The 22,354-nt window shown below is 33.4% G+C and overlaps 1 protein-coding gene across 3 annotated transcripts in view; it reads left to right on the top strand.

Annotated features, from left to right (window-relative positions):
- PPP4R3B (protein phosphatase 4 regulatory subunit 3B) overlaps window positions 1-22,354 on the top strand; it is a 59,446-nt gene that overhangs the window by 28,933 nt on the left and 8,159 nt on the right. Inside the window, exons 8-15 of one of the 3 annotated variants that reach the window (XM_045549644.1) lie at window positions 7,661-7,792; window positions 9,571-9,673; window positions 11,900-11,941; window positions 13,920-14,078; window positions 16,500-16,669; window positions 18,496-18,635; window positions 19,053-19,216; window positions 20,676-20,878. In XM_045549644.1, coding sequence (XP_045405600.1) covers window positions 7,661-7,792; window positions 9,571-9,673; window positions 11,900-11,941; window positions 13,920-14,078; window positions 16,500-16,669; window positions 18,496-18,635; window positions 19,053-19,216; window positions 20,676-20,878 — 1,113 coding nt within the window. Of the gene's footprint in view, window positions 1-7,660; window positions 7,793-9,570; window positions 9,674-11,899; window positions 11,942-13,919; window positions 14,079-16,499; window positions 16,670-18,495; window positions 18,636-19,031; window positions 19,217-20,675; window positions 20,879-22,354 lie in introns of all 3 variants that reach the window. The other 2 variants (XM_045549643.1, XM_045549645.1) reach the window with 2 other exon arrangements.

Below are 22,354 nucleotides of genomic sequence, written 5' to 3'. Positions count from 1 at the left end.
GTCAGGAGTTCGAGACCAGCCTGAGCAAGAGCAAGACCCCGTCTCTACTAAAAATAGAAAGAAATTATCTGGCTAACTAAAATATATATAGAAAAAAAAAATTAGCCAGGCATGGTGGCGCGTGCCTGTAGTCCCAGCTACTCGGGAGGCTGAGGCAGGAGGATTGCTTAAGCCCAGGAGTGTGAGGTTGCTGTGTGCTAGGCTGACGCCATGGCACTCACTCTAGCTAGGGCAACAGAGCGACACTCTGTCTCAAAAAAAAAAAGAAAAAACAGATATTCAAACCAGTATTAAGATTATAATTGAATCAGATTCTTAAATGTTGGTCTTTAAAAAAGTTTGAAGTATTAATGAAATATAATTTAAAGCCCTTGGGAGATTTGCAGGTCAGGTACTTACCTAATATAACTAAAAAGTTGCTTTCACTTGTTCAATTTATTTTTTAAGTAGGAAAGAAAATTTAATGATGAGACCAATGCTGTGTCTTCCCACTACAAAAATATTTAAACTTTCCCTTAAACTATTTTAAGAACAAAATGAACATATAGCGCTAATTTAAAGTACTCTTTTTTATATTAAAAATATTTTAATGTTAAATAGAAGGTAATTAAAATCTAATTATATCCCTTTTTAAGGAAGGTTTTTGATTCCCAGTTTTAATTTGATCCTTACATGAATTACTATGAAATTAAATTACAGTTGTTTTATGTGTTTTGTGTTTAATATCATAATGTCTACTTAGATTTGTACTTTCTTTATTAGTTATTTCCATTTTTTATTTAAAGCAATTTTATTTTAGAATCAATTTGGGCTAATGCTATAGTTTAGGTAGTAGAAAAGTAATATTTTGTATTAAGCATCAAATGATACAAAATCTGACTTTAAAGAAATAAATACCTGTTTTGTTTAATCAGTTTATAATTTCAGTGTTAATATTTTTATCTTAATGCCACCCACCCTTTACAGCAGGTAACTTTGAAGTTAACATTCCCATTGCTCCATCCTCAAGTGACGTAGGTGGTTAAAGGCATTCATCATAAAATGACCATGAATCTCTCTGAGACCATACTAATAATAAATGATTAACTTCTAGAATTCTTAAAGCTTTGATTTTTATTTTCATTAGAAATATGTCCTTGTTTACTTAATACGTAAGATTTAGAGAAGCAGTTATTGATTTTTCACTTTGAAAAGTCTCTTTGTCAATTATTTTTCCTATAACCACAGTCTTCAAGGTCTCAAGGTCTTTGATTTTCCTGAATTTTCTGAGCTCTAACTCAAAACTTGTGTGTGTGTGTGTGTGTGTGTGTGTGTGTGTGTGTGTGTGAGAGAGAGAGAGAGAGAGACAGAGACAGAGACAGAGACAGAGACAGAGACAGAGACTCACTGTGTTGCCCGGGCTAGAATCCCATGGCATCAGCCTAGCTCACAGCAACCTCAAACTTCTGGGCTCAAGTGATCTTCCTGCCTCAGCCTCTGAAGTAGCTGGGACTATAGGCACGCACCATGACACCCAGCTGATTTTTCTATTTTTATGAGAGACGGGGTCTCGCTCTTGCTCAGGCTGGTCTCGAACTCCTCTCCTGCCTCGGCCTCCCAGAGTGCTAAGATTACAGGCATGAGCCACCCGGCCAGGCCTAACTCAGAACTTTTGTTTAAATTTTTTGCGTTTAAAAATTTTGTTGCCTCAGAGTAATTGAGCTAGTCTACAAGAGGAGATAAATTTTAAAATATTTTTTTCAAAATTAGGATGCTGTATTCTATATTGGGCTGGTGGTGAGTTAGGTCAAAAACAATAATATATATTCAGTGGGCAGTTGATATTTTAATGCCCATTGAAGTAAAATGCTCAACATTCACACTTTTCCTTCTAGTATAGTACTATGGAACAGATTTGGTTTTAGCACATGGATCACAATATTCAAATATGGATTAAGATAAAAGGAAATATTAACATTTTTTTCTATAGTAAATTTAAACTAGAAGAGCCAATGTAGGAATAATTACTGTCTTTTTGTTATGTCACAGATTGCACATATTTTTCTATTAATGGCCTTTGAAACCTTCAATAAAACTTAGAGAATCTGGATAAGTAATGCAGTTATGACTGAGCTACTTATTTTGGCAGGTATTTTCTCATTTAAGGGTAAATTTGTATGTTAATTTCTTAGACATAGTAGTAGCATTAGGGTTATTATTTTAAAAGAGTCCTTATTTTTAAAAAATTTCTATTGAAATATTTCTATTATTTATATGTAGTTTGCATCAAAAAAATTCTAGAGGGTGGGATAGGTAGATTAAACAAGATTGGCTGTGAGTTATTAATTGTCAAAGCTGGGTGATGGGTATATGGGATTTATTATTCTCTAGTTTTGTATATATTCAAGATTTGGCATAAAAAGAAATTAAAAAATATGTAAGCTAATCTCTATTTGTTGAGTGTTCAGTATTTTGTATTAAACAAATCACATTTTATTTCTTAAAATTTTTCCAATTTTTTTTTTTTTTTTTTTGAGGCAGAGTCTCGCTTTGTTGCCTGGGCTAGAGTGAGTGCCGTGACATCAGCCTAGCTCACAGCAACCTCAAACTCCTGGGCTTAAGCAATCCTACTGCCTCAGCCTCCCGAGTAGCTGGGACTACAGGCATGTGCCACCATGCCCGGCTAATTTTTTGTATATGTATTTTTAGTTGGCCAGATAATTTCTTTCTATTTTTAGTAGAGACAGGGTCTCGCTCTTGCTCAGGCTGGTCTCGAACTCCTGACCTCGAGCCATCCACCCACCTCGGCCTCCCAGAGTGCTAGGATTAAAATTTTTCCACATTTTTAAAGTTTTTATTTTGAAATAATTTTAAGCTTACAGAAAAGTTGGAATAATAGGCTGGTTGTGGTGGCTCACACCTGTAATCCTGGCACTTTGGGAGGCCGCGGCAGGAGAATCTCTTGAGGTCGGGAGTTCAAGACCAGCCTGAGCAAGAAGAAGAGCAAGATGCCGTCCCTACAAAAAATACAAAAATTAGCTGGGTGTGGTGGCTGCCCCTGTAGTCTCAGCTACTCAGGAGGCTGAAGCAAGAGGATCACTTGAGCCCAGGAGTTTGTGGTTGCAGTGAGCTATGACGGTGCCACTGCACTTTAGCCAGGCCGACAGAGCAAGACCTTGTACTTTCCCAGATACCCTTTACATAGATTCCCCAATTGTTAACATTCAGGAAATACCCCCAATTTTTAAACATGAACTTAAGTTTTCTTTCTTCAGGCTGTTTTGCCATTTCACTGATTTAAGGAATTAGACCGTTAACAACTTTTATAGAATTTGAGGAGCTTCTGTTGCAGTCTTCCAATATGTCAGAATGGGTTGAAAAAAGTATTGGATTTTATATATAGAGAGAGAAGTATTGGGTTTTTTTTAATATATATATTTGTATATATATAAAAATAAAGTCAGTCATCCCTTGGTATCTGTGGGGAATTCGTTCCAGGTTCAACCCCCTACACCCTCCCACCCCAGGTTACCAAATTCCACTTTTGCTCAAATTTCTTAACAAAATGGTGTAGAATTTGCATATAACCTATGTACATCTTCCCATGTACTTTAAATTATCTCTAGGTTATTTATAATACCTAATACAATATAAATGCTATATAAATAGTTGTTATACTGTATTAGGGAATAATGACAAGAAAAAAAATCTGTACATGTGCAGTATGGACGCAACCATTTTCTCCCCACCCCTGAGTACTTATTTTCAATCCATGGTTGGTTGAATCCATAATTACCAATTCTGTGAATATGGAAGGCTGACTGTATTTTACACACACACACACACACACACACACACACACACACACACGCAGGCACACACGTGTGCACACACAATACCAGTAGCATTCATTTAGGTTGCTGCAAAGCAAATTATTAAATTACATACACAGACTTTTTATTAAATTTTCGTGTTTACATTAAAAAGCAAACTGGAAATGTTTCCACAACGTCCATCAGTTATTTTTACCATTCTCATTCAGAATATTCTTCGATCTTTGATTTTTTTCTCTCTCTTATTTAGTGTATTCATCAAAGCTAAGATCCACAGATGCTAATGTTTTCTTGATTTTACCAGAAAATGTCAGTAGAAGATATTCATCTAATTTTGTCATGATTACCACTTAGCTGATATTGACAATAGAATGACATTAATTACAAAATGGATCTCAATTTTAAGAGGTTAAAATTTTTAAGAAATCTGTCTTAGAATCAATTAAATAAGATATGTTCTTTCTTTTTCCCAACCAGAAAATAGAGATGCCAGTGCAGAATCTGAATAAATTCTGAATTCCGTACATAGGTACCCTAGATTTCCCATGTCGGTAATCATTTTGGTGAATATTGCAAAATTCTTAAACCCACTTAATGTACTTTAAAAGCAAAGTATGTGCTTCTAAGAATGGTTTGAGGTTGGAGTGAATGAAACCAAAAGGAGCATCATTTTTCTAAAACTTTGATTTAGAAAGAACTAACATTGAAATATCTCCCAGAAACTGTGGTTAAACTCACTTAGATGTTGCTATTCTCCAAGGGCCAGATAATAAATATGACTTTGTGGGCCCTATAGTCTCTGTCACTACTGCACATTCTTGACTGTAGCATGAACTGGCTGTTGACAGTTTGAAAATGAATAGGCATGGCTGTGTTCTAATAAACATTTATTTACATATGTTAATTTACAATGAATAAAACTTCATTTACAAAGCAGGCAACCAGCTGCTTTCTCAGAATACCGTAGGTAAATGACAGTAGCATTTAAAGGCTGATTTTGAATCGAAGGTTATACTTGCAGAAGCTATAGTAGCAGTTTGAGAGAAGTAAATCAAAGAAACCATAGGAATAAGCAAGCACTAATAGGAAGGAAGTTGTTAGAACCTTTTAAGACTATATACTAAGAGGGTATTCTCTAGAATAGATTTTGGTGCCTTGGGATTGGAATTAATTCACTGAGGTTACTCTATAATGGTTTATTTTAAGGTCACCACTTGAGGCCAGGAGTTTGAGACCAGCCTGAGCTACAAAAAATACAAAACTTAGCCACCACGCCCAGCTAATTTTTCTGTTTTTTGTAGAGATGGGGCCTCGCTCTTGCTCAGGCTGGTCTCGAACTCCTGGCTTCAAGCAATCCTCCCACCTTGGCCTCCTAGAGTGCTAGGAATACAGGCATGAGCCACCTCACCTGGCCTGCCTGCAAATTTTTGAAAAGCCAAATTCTAATGGTTTTACCTAATAAAGATTTTATTTTATTCATGTCACTGAGCAGCTCCATGATGCCAAATGCTCCATGATGTGCCCTTCCTGTCTCAAATTTGAGTACCTTGAAAAAGTTATAAAGAATAATATCCGGTAGTGTTTATATCTTTGTCTGGCAGAAAATTCTTATTATCTCTTAAAAAATATGTAGCTCTCTCTAGCTATGTTTCACTACAAAATATACACATTGTCTTTTTTCACATCCACAAGTCACCAAATTATGGGACTGTCAGTCATCACTTATCTCAGTCTTTCCCCTTTTATCTTTGCTTATACACCCACAGAGTTTTGCCATTGGTACTTACAGGAAGCAGGATTTGTGAGAAACTGTATTTGAGAGAGAAGACACTAGTCAAAAATTTGAAGAGTGTATGTTGAAATAACATTTCAGTATATAAGCTATACCTTAAGTCTTCTTGACACTGTTTCTATTTAGATGTAACTTAAATCTATCATTTGTGATTATTTTTGCCTAGTTTTAAATGAATGAACTTATATAAGAGGATTATTGTTATATATAGTTGAGCAAATTATTCAAAGTGCCAATTAATTGGTAGAGTCCAAGTTTTGTACACTGATGTAAACTTAAAGTAAGAAAATGTCATCGTACTGGTCTGAAGAAAGCTCATTGACTTTCTTCACCTTTTTGTAATTTTCTATAAGGTATGTTTTGCTAAACGTGCTAGAATAAGAAGCTGAAGCAAATTAATGTGGAATCTGCTTTTCCCCCTCTAATTGAAATAGGCTTGTGTCTAGATTTAATAATGTAGTTCTGTGAATTTTATTTCATAATTCCTCTTTGAAGAAATTCATTCTGTTTATGATGCCATGATAGAATTGATTCATTGGCATTCAAACTTTGAAATATCATAGAAGGTAAAGTTCCCATTTTAAGTAGTGAAGATGCTGTAGTTTGGTTGATTCTTTGCCTTTGAGGTCAGATACAACTTCACAAGGGAATATTATTTTTGGACAGCATAGTGTGCAAAATTTGCTTTTTGCTATCAAAACAACATTAGCAGTAACAAAAAGTGTGTTATGCCAAGAGTGTTTTTATGACTTTACAGAATTCTCCCAATTTAAGACATTTATCTTGATTTCATGCAGTTCCCTTATTTCATTCTCCTTCATTTACCACCTTTCTTCCTCTAATAATAAACATATTCTCAAATTTAGTGAATTGATGTCAAAACTTTTTCCTTTGGCATGTAAAATAACTTTTTGTCTTAGGATTTCTACTTAAAAAAATATATAGGCAGAATACAAATACATTTTGTATCTACAAGCTGCTTTGTAGCCCTTTATTCCTTAATTAATTAATTAATTAATTTTTGTTCAGATAGGATCTCATTGTCATCCAGGCTGAAGTGCAGTGGCATGATCATAGCTCACTGCCGCCTTGACCTCCTAGACTCAAGTGATCCTCCTGCCTCAGCCTCTTGAGTAGCTGGGACTGCAAGCTGGAACCATCATGCCTGGCAAATTTTTTTTTTTTTTTTTAATGTTTTGTAGAAATGTACTCATGCGATATTGCTCAGGCTGGTCTCCAACTCCTGGTCTCAAGCAATACTCCCACTTCAGCTTCCCCAAAGTGTTGGGACTACAGGTGTGAGCCACCACGTCCTGCCTTTGTAGCCCTTTATTTTTTGTTTATTTATGTTTTTGTTTTTGAGACATGGTCTTGCTCTGTTGCCTGGCTAGAGTGCAGTGGTGTCATCATAGCTCACTGCAACCTCAAACTCCTGAGCTCAAGTGATCCTCCTGCCTCAGCCTCCCAAGCAGTTGGGACTACAGGTGTGAGCCACGTCATCTGGCTCTAGCCCTTTATATTAAGACCCAAGAGCATGTTACTGATGTAATAACAAACCTGTTTGACATTAGATCATTGTGTAACATATTGTTCACTTACCTCCTATGGAGACTTTTGGATTATTTTTTGTCATTTTTTTTTTTTTTTTTTTTTTGCTAGGAAGGATTTTCTAGTTAGAGGTTGATATAATCTATGTTTTAGGGTCACATGGTATGTGATCTTGCTTGTTTAGTCGACCTCTAAATTCATGCCTAAGGCTGAAACCTAGAACAGGAATCTCTTAGAATCTCCAGTGAGCAAGAATCACTAGTAAGTGATTTTGTTTTCTGCTTCCCTATAAGCCTGGGGCATGCTCTGCCTCCTCCCCCCGCCCTTTTTTTTTTTTTGAGTGGGATTTTTCACTCTACTATGTTTATAGAACTTTGAAAGCATTAGGAAAAAAAGTTTAAGCTCTTCCATTCTTTGTTTTTTCTCTATGTGATTCTGATTTTGTTCTTTCAAATGATGTATTTGTCTCATATCCAAACCCGGTCTAAAGGAAACTTTTTTCTTTCAGGATATCCTTCTTATTAATGTAGTAATTGAACAAATGATCTGTGATACTGATCCTGAGCTAGGAGGTGCTGTTCAATTAATGGGACTTCTTCGTACTCTAATTGATCCAGAGAACATGTTGGCCACAACTAATGTAAGAAACCCTGAGATAAAAATGTTTTGGCCTAGTCAGTTTTAGATGGTTTTATAATAAAATTTTGAGAAATAGCAAATACTTAAGTTATTTGTACACTTGGTATTCAAGTAGCAGTGGTATTCTTTTAGCAATTCATTTGCAGCAAAACACAAGATTGTAATCTGTTAAAATCTTAGTAAATTGTTAGGTATTCTGTTTATGACCCTTGGCCTCTGTGTGTTAATTTCTTAAAAATTAGTGCACAACATTGTGAATATACTTAACACCCCTGAACTGAACACTTAAAAATGGTAACTTTTCAAATGGTAAATTTTTTGTTGTTTGATTTTATCAAAATTTTAAAAGGGGAAAAAATTAATGTATACTGAGTGAGCTCAGCTGCATATTGTCATAAAAAATATTTAAGGATTAAGTCCTTAAATCCTTAATACTTAAACATTAAGTACTCCAGAATATTAATAGTGGTTATCTTGATGTACAGGAATATTTTTCCTGTATATAGTATTTTCTCTCAATCACAGAATATATACATTGTTTTTAAATCATTATAAGTTTATGGTCTCAATTATGTAAAAAATAGTAGCAAAAAATCAAAAGACATTATTTTCCAATTATAAACTTCTTAAATTTAAAAAAAAATAGATCTAAATTTCATCTATTCATCTAGTGGCTTGATAAATTGATTCAATGGTTTTTAAAATTCTTTCTGAATTCTTACCAACTTTCTGTTGGTAAAATCTGGGGTTCTGATTTTTAAGCAGTGAAGTTGCTATCAAATGGCTTGATTGGTTCTTTTTTTTCTTTTTGAAAGTGTTTTTTTCTTCAAAAACAGATTCAAATATTCTTTCCTTTCACTTGAATGTTATTATTTTTAAACATGAGAGAATTTTATAAAGTCCTTTTTTTGGTTACATTCTTGGAGAAAAATCAATACACTGCAAAGAAAGGAATTGATCAGTGGTGGTGATCATGGTGCATGCTGTTCTGACTTACATATTATTTGGTTTTTTTGTCTGTGTTGTTTATTTATATGTGGTGAGAACACTTAAAATCTATTTTGTTGGCAATTTTCAAGTATATGATACATTGTTATTAACCATAGTCACCATGTTGTACAAGATTGATTGGCTCTTCATTGCATTTCAAATCACACTTTCTTTTGTTTTCTTTTTTTTTTTTTTTTTTATGAAGACAGAGCCTTGCTCTGTCACCCTGGCTAGAGTGCAGTGGCGTCATCATAGCTCACTGCAGCCTCCAATTCCTGGCCTCAAGGGATCCTCCTGCCTCAGCCTCCCCAATAGCTGGGGCGACGCAGGCACATCACCACACCCAGCTAATTTTTCTGTTTTTTGTAGAAACAGGGGTCTCTTACTCAGGCTGGTCTCAGACTCCTTACCTAAAGCAATCTCCAACCTCAGCCTCCCAAAGTACTAGGATTACAGATGTAAGCCACCATGCCTGGCCACAAACACCTTTTGAAAAGAAAATTGATTCGAATAATTTTCCTTGGAAGAACTTTTATGATACTATCTGATACTTATCTTTCTTTCATTTTTATTTAGTATGTAATGTGAAGTAGACTTGATTTTCAGTTATGTGGAAATAAGATTAAAGTGAATATAACTCATTTTTTGGTTCTTTCACAGTATATAACTACTTTTTGGTTTTTTCACAGTATCTTAAAGTATCTGTAAATGATCTGCACTGCTAATTCTTGAAGATGTTTTATTAATTACAAAATAACAAAGTATTTTTTTTAATTCTATATGTTTCAGAAAACTGAAAAAAGTGAATTTCTAAATTTCTTCTACAACCATTGTATGCACGTTCTCACAGCACCACTTTTGACCAATACTTCAGAAGACAAATGCGAAAAGGGTAGGGTTTCTTATTTATCTGCCTATGGTTTCTGTTTTTAAAGAAGGATAAAATAAATTTATATGACAGGGAAATTACTACTAAAAAATTTAAACTGCAGCATAAAATCATGATTTCCCTTGTTTCTTAGTGGCTATGGAAGAGAATGATAAAGAAAATGTGGCAAGGCTATACTTCCAGGCATCATTTCTAATTCATTACTAGAGAAGTTTTTCTGACCATGTAGAGCACTGAAAAAAAAAAAAGAAAATGGGGCAAAATGTTATCTCAGTGTGGGAGAAATGTAGATACATAGCAAAAGGAGATTGTTCCAAGTTGTTAGAGTTGATAACTAGTGTGAGTAGGAATAAACAGTATAAACATTTTAACTTAACCTCTAAATGCACAATCATATGCCCAGATATATATATAAGGGCCAAGGCTTTTTAGTATGTATTTTTAATTGCATTTCCATATTATCTTTTTTATATATATATATATAATCATTAGCTGCGATTTCAGGTTTCAGGTTCCAGTTTACTAGAATAGAGTGAAAACCTAAAGGTATTTCTAAAGCAGTGTGAGTGCAAAATCCTACTGTGGTTTTAAATGTATCCATCCAGTATTCATGGTTGTGTATCTCTAATTTGGAGACAGTTTTTTGAGTTCTACTGTATTCATCTTAGCCATAGATATTACAGTTCTCTTAGATTTCATCAGTCTGCAATATTTAAATTATCATACTACCGTAATACATACTAACATAAACAAAGTATTTTTATAAGCATAAAACTCAATTGGTGAAATCAGAAATATGTGGGGGCATTATAGAACATTAGCCACTATCTGAGAATGTTAGTTAACCTGATGAGTCACTTAAGAGGAGGTCAGTTAAGAGAATCTTTACAAAACTAATAAAGTTGTAACATGAGCACACCCTACATAATACCATCAATTCCATTCTGAGTATATGGGGACTCTCGGGAATGTGCATATCCCGACAGATATAAGAATGTTGCTGTATTGTTTGTGGTAGGAAAATGAATAGTGTGGTATAGTTGGTATAGTCATATAATGCAATAATATACAGCAGTTAAAATAATTGGATTGAATTGGGGTATATCAACCAAATGATTCTCAGAAATATAAAGGTGAATGGGTAAAAAGCACATCACAGAAGGTTTTATTGCAGAATGGTTCCATTTATATAAATTAAAATAAATGCATTTCTAATGTTCATTTTAAAATAAAATACTTCCAGGATACAGGAATACAGTGATAATAATACAACAGACACCCATATACTTCCTGTTGGCTTTATCAAAACTAACTTGCCATATTTTTATTCAGATTTTTTAAAAAGTAAAAAATATTACAGATATAATTGAAGTTTCATTTGTGCTTCTTCACATTCTTATTCCCACCCTCACACCCCCAACTATCAGGATATCCTGAATTTGGAGTTTATCACTCCTATATTCACTTATGTTGTTATGACATGTATAATATGGTATTATTTTCTATATTTGCAATGTTGATATAAATTTACTATTATACATATTCTGCATTTTTTTCTTTGTATCCACTATTTTTGAGATCTATTCATATTGATACCTAAAATTCTTATTTATTTTTAACTCATACATAGTATTCTCTTAAGTGAGTATGCTCTAACTGGGATATTCTGCTTCTAGTGTCCGTTTGTTTCTAGCTTTTTGCTATTACAAATAGTGCTCCAGGATACATTCTTGTATTTCTCTCTGCACGTGTGCCTAGATGTGCTCTAGGGTGTGTGCCTAGAAATCAGAACTTATTTATAATGGCCTACTTAATTTAGTTTTTTAAAAAATTCAAAGCATGAATACATTGTTAACATGTATCTTATTATGGAGATTTAAAAATTCCTGTATTTTCTGTTTTTAAAAATGAGATGCAAAGACATATCCTAATTGTTGGATGGTGAATAGGAGAAGGTAAAACAAGATATGTCAGTTTTATCTCTGGTTATAATCTTATTTTTTTATTAGAACATTTTTCGTATGTTATCTTTTAATAATTTCACATCTGTACCCATTTCTGTAAAAGATTGCAGAGATAGGTATAGTATTCAACCAAAGCAACCAACTCTTAACGGTTATTTTGAGGGTGAAAGGAGATTATGAATGAAGACATGCATTGATATTATAAAGTACTAGGGAAATGTGAGATGATATTACTGAAGTAGCTGATTTTAATTTTTTTTATTAGATAATATAGTTGGATCTAACAAAAACAACACAATTTGTCCCGGTAAGTATAAATTCATATTTTATGAACTCATGCAAATTATAAGCTTTTTCCTACTCAGATTATAATGCATTTATATGAGGCTAAGAAAAGCATACTTCAGCATAAAAACAAAACCCAAGCATAGATTTTTTTTCTTTATTGTAAAGAAAAAATTGTACTTTGTCCAATATAAAAGATGGAAAACTAGTTGGAATTTTTTTGTTTTCTTCTGTAAATTTTTAGCTTGCTTTTTGACATTGTTTTGAGAGATGTTTTCTGAAAGGTGAGGATTTAGTTTCTATTTTTGAAATCTAGTAAACAAAGACTAGTTAGTTTGGAACTAGTCTTTATAACCTCCTTACACTTACTATTCATGAATCTGAATCTGAACTCGGTTGCTTCTACTTAGAACATACGTATCAGGTATGGGCCTGATATTACTGAAGATAAGTGTGTTGTCTATACCTAGCATCCTGTCTTTTCTATCGTGCCTGTGAAAGCTCCAGGAAAGCCAGTTTCAAATAGGAAGCTGTTTGGAGATTGGATTAATTAGAGATATGGGTAATTTCTTGTCCTAATTTAGAAATATGAAACAAGACATTTATTTAACTCTGTAGATCATTGTTAAAAAAGTCTTTTGTAGGCCTGGCACGGTGGCTCAAGGCCTATAATCCTGGCACTCTGGGAGGCCAAGGCAGGAGGATTGCTTGAGCTCAGGAGTTCAAGACCAGCCTAAGCAAGAGTGAGACCCGTATCTACTAAAAGTAGAAAAATTAGCCAGACGTAATAGCACACACCTGTAGTTTCAGCTACTGAGGGTGCTGAGGCAGGAGGCTCACTTGAGCCCAGGAGTTTGAGGTTGCAGGGAGCTATGATGACACGCACCACTACAGTCTCCTCGAAGCGACAGAGAGAGACTCTGTCTCAAAAAAATAAAAAAATAAGTCTTTTGTAAATAAAATTTGGGAATTAAGAAAGAAGAATTGTTTTTAATGATGAGGGTCTAGTTCAAATTTTGGCTATAGTCCTGACTGTTATACAAATTGGTCTGGAGCAAGTGAAATTCTTTACTTGCATTTAAAGTAGAAATGATTTTGAAATACCAGAATTGTTATTTTGTGTATTTGATGGCTATTCTGATATTTAAAATTATGCTAATTTATTCATGATAGCATTGTAGTTTTACAAAATATTTATGTCTATAATTTTGAGTAAATAGTTGTACTAGATGATGTCAGTTTTTTATTTTCTAAGGCTATGATTTCATAATTTCTTCACAGTAATATTTCTTTATCTAAAGCATTTGTTGTAGGGTGAATGATTGTCCATATAAGCCCCTGACATACATTAAAATTTGGTATTCAGGAAGCAATTCAAAATTATTCCATAAATGTATAAACCAAAGCCTCTTGAGGTGGGGAAAAAGCTAGTTTATTAGCCTCTCTCTGTGGATATCATGTGAGTTGATGTTTAAAAAATTGTTGTTAAAAAGTCTTGATGTAATATTTTTCACTTGATATTCAGATAGCCAAAAATATCCTTTGCTTAAAAATGTCTTTTTAAAAAGCATATTAATTTTTCTTGGGAAATTTGTATTGAGTCACTTTAAGCAAAATATGTGAGGTAGTTTGTTTCCTGTGGACTCTTGTATAGATTTATTAATATTAATGATGACAGCACTTATTAAGGAAACATTACCAAGAAAACCTCAGTGAAGATTTTATCATCATGTTTGTAGATTTTTATTGAGATTTTCTTCCTGTTAGTATCATTTAATATTTTGTACATATAAGAGTCTTAGAAAAATATCTGTCTAGTAAGTAAAACTGATAAGATACTGCTGAAGATTCTGCTTAATGAAAAAATAAAAATCTATATCATTTTTAATTGATATAATGAGGAAATACAATTTAACTTCTCTAAAATATAGGATGTAAGCTTTATTCTCTATTTAGATGTATTCAATATTTTATTTTCATGAGATGACTTTCTTTTGTAGATAATTATCAAACAGCACAGCTACTTGCCTTAATTTTAGAGTTACTCACATTTTGTGTGGAACATCACACATATCACATAAAAAACTATATTATGAACAAGGACTTGCTAAGAAGAGTCTTGGTCTTGATGAACTCAAAGCACACTTTTCTGGCCTTGTGTAAGTATAAAAATGTTTTAAGAAACAATATTTTTAATAGAGATAAAAGCTGAAGTTACCCATTTGAAGTTACTTATTTATGTTTTAGCAGTGTATATTCTATTGAGATGATTGTGAGAAGTCCTACTCTCGTGTTTTCTGTTCTTATTAAAGGTAGGTTGTAGTGGTTCCCCACCCACATATTGCTCACATTTAGATTAAGTTAGCATAACTTTTGTTGTGATACAACACCATGTGCAATGACAGCGTTTCACTAAGAGAACCAGTCCTGGTGTCTTTTACATATGCTTCATCAAACTGTCATTTAATAGTGACTGTGATTATCCTTATATTTGCTTTAGTGTTGGTTTTTGGAAACTGTAAACTTCTCTTTCATCTTCACAATTTCACATGCAAATGGAGATAAGGAAACCTCCTTCTCTGCCCAAATGAAAAGAGCTTTATGGCTTTATCTTGACCATAAAGATACAGTTAAAATGTAAACTGGGCACCGAGGTTTAGGCCTATAATCCCAGCTACTCAGGAGGCTGAGGCAGGAAGATTCCCTTGAGGCCAGGAGTTTGATACCAGCCTGGGCAACATAGTGAGACCTCGCCTCACACACACATATTTAATTTAATGTATAGAGAAAATGTTAATCTCCCAAGCCTTCCTAATTTTTGTGGCCTTAAGGTAGCCAGTGTTAACTGCCTGCATTATTTCTTTTCATTCTTTTTTCAGTACTTGTACCAGTTAACATAAATACATTCACACATGTATATGGGATTTTTTGTTTTTTGTTCTTATGAAAACAGGATCACACTAACACATTTCTCAGCCTCTTGATACTACTCTAGGTTGATTTATATGGTGTAGACTAATTTTGTTCCTGAAGATAACTGAGTAAGATTTCATAGTGTGGCTCTTCCACAAATTGTTCTTCTATTCTCCAGTGGATGGATTACAAGGTTGTTTTTGCTTTTTTGCCGCTCCAAACTACGCTGTGGTAAATAGTATAACACATACATTTTTTAAGTACTGATTTATTTATTTCTGTAAGATAGATACTCAAAAAATGAGATTGCCAAGACAAAATGCTTATATGTTTTATACTTTTTAATATATCCTTTTAAATTTTAATTTAACTTATAGCCACCAGATTACTTTCCCAAAAGATTGAACACTTGACATTCTCCTGCTACTTGATGTTACTGTTTTTTAAAATGGTATCAATCTGATGATATAAATGTGGTATGCCATTTTTGTTCTAATTTGCATTTTCCCCAACAGCATGTTTTTATATTTTATAACATACCTTTATATTATACCTTATGTGGTCTATTTCTGTTTTATTCTCAAACAATATTTAGAACGTTTTGTGACAGTCACAACTTCTTCATTTAATGACTTCCATCTATGAACAGAGGATTGGAATGAGAGACTGACTTACAAAATCAGAAGCCTTGTGTTTTAAAGATTTGGCCAGTGGTGTCTGTAGAAAAAATTAAACTAGGGGAAAGGTTACAAGTTAAAGGACCAACAAATATTAAAATGAAGGATTGAAATTATAGTTCTGTGTGTTCCATAAGAATTTTAGCTTTAATATTGCTAACTTTATTTAGCTAGGGAGAAGACTAGTTAAAAGGGAAATTCCTTTTAAATATTCTAAAATGTGAAAAGCTAAATTATACTGCCTACTCATTATTGTTCTTTTACAAATACAGTCTGATCTGCCACGATGCATGTTTACCTAGGCAAAATAGCTCACAAGCAGTTGGTAAACAAGAGAATGATGTCATTGTAATGTGGAGGCAGTGTTGGTTCACAGATGATTTTTCCAAGACAAGGGGGAGGTAGAATAGTGGGAATGGAACTGTAGCTTCATCAGAAAAGTAAAAAAACTTTAGATCTCCTGTTATGTTACTGGCATTAGGAGCCTAGTTGGCTGTTTTCAGAAAATTAAAAAGAAGTATCTGTCTCTAAAACTCCCTCTCCCAGAGAGGCAGGGCAATCTTGGCTCTTGGGAGGTTGCACCACTCCTGTGCCCACCTTAATGACAGCCCCCCACTGATTCTGAGCTGCCTTCACTGCATAGTCTCAGCATCCACCAGCACTGCTCTAAGTACTACAAACAGTTGCATTGTGTGGGTTTTGTGTATTTTTTAATCTGTCTGCCATCCAGCTGCCTACCTGTGTAGTTTATTTATTTCCCAGATACCAATTACTTCTTTTTTTTATTAGGTATGGCTACAAAGTTATACAAGTTTTGAGCAGTCTTCCCCCAAGGCTATTTTTCTCAAAGCCCAATTATTTTTAGTGTGCAGTTTTAATTTTTTTTAGAAGAACATATACATTGCTTTGTACATTCTTTATATTTAAAAATATCTGTACAATTAATATTAGTAAGATCATCAACTTTTTCTCTGTAATATTTTTAATTAGGTGCTCTTCGCTTTATGAGGCGGATAATTGGCCTTAAAGATGAATTTTATAATCGTTACATCACCAAGGGAAATCTTTTTGAGCCAGTTATAAATGCACTTCTGGATAATGGAACTCGATACAATCTGTTGAATTCAGCTGTTATTGAGTTGTTTGAATTTATAAGAGTGGTAAGTCTACATTAAAGAACTCTTAGTAATTATGTGTAAAAATAAATTATGTGTAAAGGAGGAATTATATAAAAATAAAAGAATTACATGTAAGTAAAGTGATTTCTTCATTCTGCTTTTTCTCCTGAAATTGTTTATTCCATGTGTCTTAGAATCTATTTCTAATAAACTGAAATTTTAAAAATCGGTTACTTTTTTATTCTTATTTGCCACATGGTTATAGTTTAGTAATGTTAATATTTTAAATTGTGAAATTCAGCATAGTAACCCATATTTACTCAATTTTTTCAGTTCCATTCTTATTGGCCAAATGTTCCAGGATCACATTTGGCATGTAGAGACATTTCAATCAAGCGTGCCTCATTCATCTGATCTTTTAGGAAAAGGTGGTTTTCTCTTTTAGGGGTAGTGATTAAGAAATGAATAGAAAGATTAAAAAATAATCCCTGTGGTAGACATTGATACAAAATGCATAAAAGGTGGATGGAATGCTAGAATTTTAAGTTGAAGAGACCAGGAAGTTACTACTTTATTCTATAGATGAGGGAATTAAGATACCTAAAGTGATTAAGTGACGACCTATTCAAGAACATCCATTTGGGTAGTAGCACAGTCAGGGCTTGAAGCTGTATCCCAGCTCAGTTTTAGGCAACAAAAGATTTGTCAGAAAACTATCTGGAGAGAACTCTATGTGAATAACTGGGATAAGACAGGTAACTGTAGAACCTGTACACCAGATTTACCTCTCCTGCACACATACACACTGAAATCATTCCACTGAGTAAATGGCCACATGGTTGGAAGGAACTTAAAAAAAGTAAGTCAAAGCTGGAAATTCATTCTCTAGTTTTACTTCTTAGAAATCACATTTCTACTGATGACGTTCTATTCTCATATGAAGATTATTTGTCCGAAAGGATGAAGAGGTTAGAAGTGTAAAGAAGGAACCAAACATGGTTAACTAGCTTACTAGGTATCTGAATCCAGGTTCACAGTGCACTATTCTGATGAATCAGAACTTTTTATATTTTTATAAGCTTTATTTTTTAATTTATTACTTTTATATTTTTCTCCTTTAAAATTTTGGTGAGATACTGATAAATGAATTATAGGATTATTAACCCCATCCCTATTCCCATGATTGAATTATGTTTTTCTGAGAATAAGTTTGAGTATTTGATAAGGGTATATTGAATCCCAAAACTCGGTTTATCTTTTTCTTCCATATATAACACAGAACCATTTTATCTAGGTTTCTTAATTTTTCTTCTTTGCATGGTTTTCGATTGTCCAAAGGAACTAGTTTAAAGACTTAAAAGACCTTGATGCAACTAGATTGTGGTATATCTTTCAGAGAAGTTGCCTATGTATTTCTTGCTATCAATTAGTTTATTTCCCAAAGATTATACTGCTGGAAGACTGCAGGAATAGACAAGTGGAATTTTGGATACTTTATCAGATCTGTATATGTAATATAGTCAGAGGAATCTATGCTTATTATTTAGATAAGGTATTGTTTGTTTTCTTTATCTTCTTTTTCCACATGTGGGGAGCCAGTCTCTTATGCAGGAAGCATCTGCCGGGTTCTATATAATATATGTGGCAGAGGTAGGCCTCTTTCAAAACTTTACACATGTGCGAAAACTTTTTTCCAAGTTTTCTGTGGAGTCCTGACTTATGAGTAAAGAAACTAGGACATTTATTTTTGGAAGGTGATTTTGAAAAACTTTTTTTGATCAGCTTTGGAACTACAAAAAAAATTTTTTTAAGTCCGTCTCATAACAAGCATTGTATCATATTTAAATGTAAATTTTGTGCTTATACAGGAAGATATCAAGTCTCTTACTGCACATATAGTTGAAAACTTTTATAAAGCACTTGAATCGATTGAATATGTTCAGACATTCAAAGGATTGAAGACTAAATATGAGCAAGAAAAAGACAGACAAAATCAGAAACTGAACAGGTATTGTTTAAGTATATTGCATTTATAGCCTACGAAATTGTGTCCAAAATTATCTGTAGTTTAGACCTTTCATGTGAAATTTACTGAGGGATTTTCTTTCCATCACTCACTAGCACAGGGTTGTATAGGAGGGTAGGTGCCCTCCCTACCCAGAATCTTTACATGATGAATTACTACTCCGTATTGTAACTCAAGATGAATTTTTAGTTTAATTGACAACATCCTAAATATTTTGGAGTATTCTCTGGCTACATCTTCTTCATGACTGAGGTGATTTTGATATAAATTATACTCAGTTAAAATTACTTCAGTTCCTCTTGGTTATATATAGTTTTTCCCTTAATTAGATCATGAACTTTAAATCATTACTCAATATTTGTGATGTATTTCTTACAGTGTACCATCTATATTGCGTAGTAACAGATTTCGCAGAGATGCAAAAGCCTTGGAAGAGGATGAAGAAATGTGGTTTAATGAAGATGAAGAGGAGGAAGGAAAAGCAGTTGTGGCACCAGTAGAAAAATCTAAGCCAGAAGACGACTTTCCAGATAGCTATGAAAAATTTATGGAGACTAAAAAAGGTATTACAATTTTGAATTTTTGTATAGTACATCCCTTTATTTAGTTCAGAAATTATTCAATTGCTTGTGAAGGTTTGGTCATAGTTTATAAAGCAAGAAAGACATAAATTTTATGTCTTTCATGAATATGAATCATGTTGCTTTAAAATTTTGTACTTTTCCAAATATGTTTAGGAATTCTTTTCATGTTTAAAATGTTTTTCTTGAAACTTGCCATTTTGTGATGCTGTTCATTTGCTATTTAGAAATTGCATTGTCTATTTATACTTTTCTTTATGTGAACAGTCTTGGCTTTATTTCTATACTAAAATCCCCAATAATAATAGAGACCATGTAGATCCACAGAAACCTTCTGGAGCACTCTGCCTAAACCTTATACAGCTGAGAAAACTGAGCTCAAAGAAGTAACTTTGCTCTTTGAAATTTTAAAATTATTATAAAAGTTGCATAAAGATACACTATCAAAAGAAGTGAAAAAGTAAAATGTCTCCTGCTTTTTAACTTGTTTTGTAATAACTAATCACTTTAATTGTGGCCCAAAGCATTATGATATTTTTGGAATACTGTCCTACATATATCATTTCAGTGTTTAATAAAAACTTATATCTTGAAAGATAAAAGTATTTCCTGGATTTATTACATATAAGTCGGTGATTTTGAATATGACATTTGCTAAAGGCAATCCTCATTAGAGAATTAATTTCATTGATTTGTTACATTTTCCTTGAAACTGTTATTCCCAGCCTCACTCATTTTCCACTTACTAATGCAACAAGTTTTATTGGCTTTAGCCTGGGGGAGCAAATAGCCTACTGAAATGTCCTAAGGAGTGGGTATCATTGGTAAACAAATTCTTCTACCTTCATTCATTACAGGTCCTTCCCTGGCTACTGTCAAAAGAGGCAGTAAGGGCGTGCTCAAAATACTGTATCCAGTGTTGAGTGCCTTGCTGTTAAGAATCATATACAAAAATAGTAGCAACCAGATGTTAAAGGAGACTAGACATCTATGTCATAAAAGAAACAGAAAAAGGAAACTGGAATATTCAGGGAATAAGACACTTACAGATTTGATCATTATCTTTGGGTATTTGAAATATTGACTTGTAGGAGAAATTTTTAGGTTTTAACAATGGGTAGAGAAGTGTACAGTTAGCAGAAGCAACAAGGAGACAATAAAAGGAAGAGCTAGACAGCTAATGAGTCCTTGGACGTATACACTAGATACTGCAATGTAGAATTCTCGCATAAATAAGGTGGCTGATTTTATTATATGATTCTTAAGGTCCTTTCTAATACTGAGATCTCTAAGATTCTGGCTAATAAAGACCACTGCACACATCATGCTCTTTTAGCTCCTAGAAAGCAAAGGCAGTGTTTTATAAGTTTTTAAATTATTGTTCTTTTCAGATGCTTTGATTTAGTAATATTTATAGTTCAAAATTTCACTTTTGCTTTAGCAAAAGAAAGTGAAGATAAGGAAAACCTTCCCAAAAGGACATCTCCTGGTGGCTTCAAATTTACTTTCTCCCACTCTGCCAGTGCTGCTAATGGAACCAACAGTACAAACAGTAAACCTGTAGTGGCGCAGACACCCCCAGCAAGTTCTAACGGGTCCTCTTCCAAAACCACAAACTTGGCTACGTCAGTACCAGCCACCAAGGTATGTGAAACAGCACTGCATACAAACTTTGCTTTTTCCATCTGCGAAATTATTTCATGTTTACTGAAGAAAATTTGGATAATCAAAACAATTTCAAAGAAGGAAGAAAAGTTGCAGATGTTGTCATCAGAAAACATGACTGCTAACATTGTATTGATTTATCTTCAAATCTGTGAGTTTTTCTGGCACATAATTGACATCCATCTATAAACACAGTTTTGTATCCTGCTTTTATTATTTGTTATAAGAATTTTTCTGGAAAAAAAAAATTTTTTTTCTGTTACTAAAGCATTTATGACTGTAGAATTTCATTTTATTTAGCTGTATCATAATATATGTAAGCATCCTCCGCTCTAGCCAGTTCTATTTTGGAGCACTTAAGCTGATTCTGATGTTTCACTGATCTGACTACTAGTGTTATTGCATTTTAAGTTACTTTTTTGGATAGGTGAGTAGTAGAATGTCTTCACACATAGTTAAATTACTCTCCAGAAAGTCTATACCGTTTTATGCAGTCTGTGAGTGTGCTTGGCTCACTGTAGCTTTGCCAATACTGTTATAATTACTTTTAATCTTTGCCAGTTAGGTAAAGAAGACAGTATATAATATCTGATTTCTAATTGTGTGTCCTTTATTACTGGTAAGGTTGAATATAAGCCTTTTGAATTTGCTCTTCTGTATATTGTCTGTTCATTGTATCTTTTATTATTATTGGCTGTTTTTCTTATTGTTAATGTTGAGTTAAGGATATTATCCTTTTTGTCATTCTCATAGCAGATGTTATTTCCCATTGGTTACTTTTTTATATGTAAAAGTTTAAACTTTATATGAACCTCTTTTCTTATTCATTTACAGTTTTTATTATATGATTATTAACCATCCTTTTTTCCCCAAAAGGGGGTGGCTTAAAATAAAAAGGCATAAATATAGGACAACTGTTAGTAGAAAGATAAGAGGAAAATACCATAGTAATATGAAACCTAACTGTAGGAATTCATCTTGTTTTGAACACAAAATATAAGTCTAAGTTTATTGTTTTACAAAAATGTAGAATCTTTATTCAGTTTTATAGGGAGTTAGGTTCTCCCTATTAAAGATCACAGCAGAAACAGCATTTTCAATGGGATTCTACTATGCTTGAAATACATTTTATGTTTTTTTAACTAGAAAATTTTAAAATTAATTTATACTTTATGATAGGACAATTTAGTGTAATATTGTGACATTACATTAAGAATATTTTCTATATGGTTGTATTGTCTGGGTTCAAATCTTGGCTCAGCCTTTTTCTATCTGTTTCACCTTGAATAAGTTATTTAATCTCTCTAGGTTTTGTTTTTTTTTTTTTTTTAGAACAGGGTCTTGCTCTGTTGCCAGGACTAAAGTGCAGTGGTGTCATAATAGCTCACTACAACCTTAGACTCCTGGGCTCAATTGATCCTCCTGCTTCAGCCCCCAAGTAGCTGGGACTACACG

The sequence above is a fragment of the Lemur catta genome, chromosome 4 (genome assembly GCF_020740605.2).
Source record: "Lemur catta isolate mLemCat1 chromosome 4, mLemCat1.pri, whole genome shotgun sequence".
In the NCBI taxonomy this organism is placed as follows: Eukaryota; Metazoa; Chordata; class Mammalia; order Primates; family Lemuridae; genus Lemur; species Lemur catta.
Note: the sequence above shows the minus strand (reverse complement) of the source record. Positions and strands in the feature narration are given on the sequence as shown.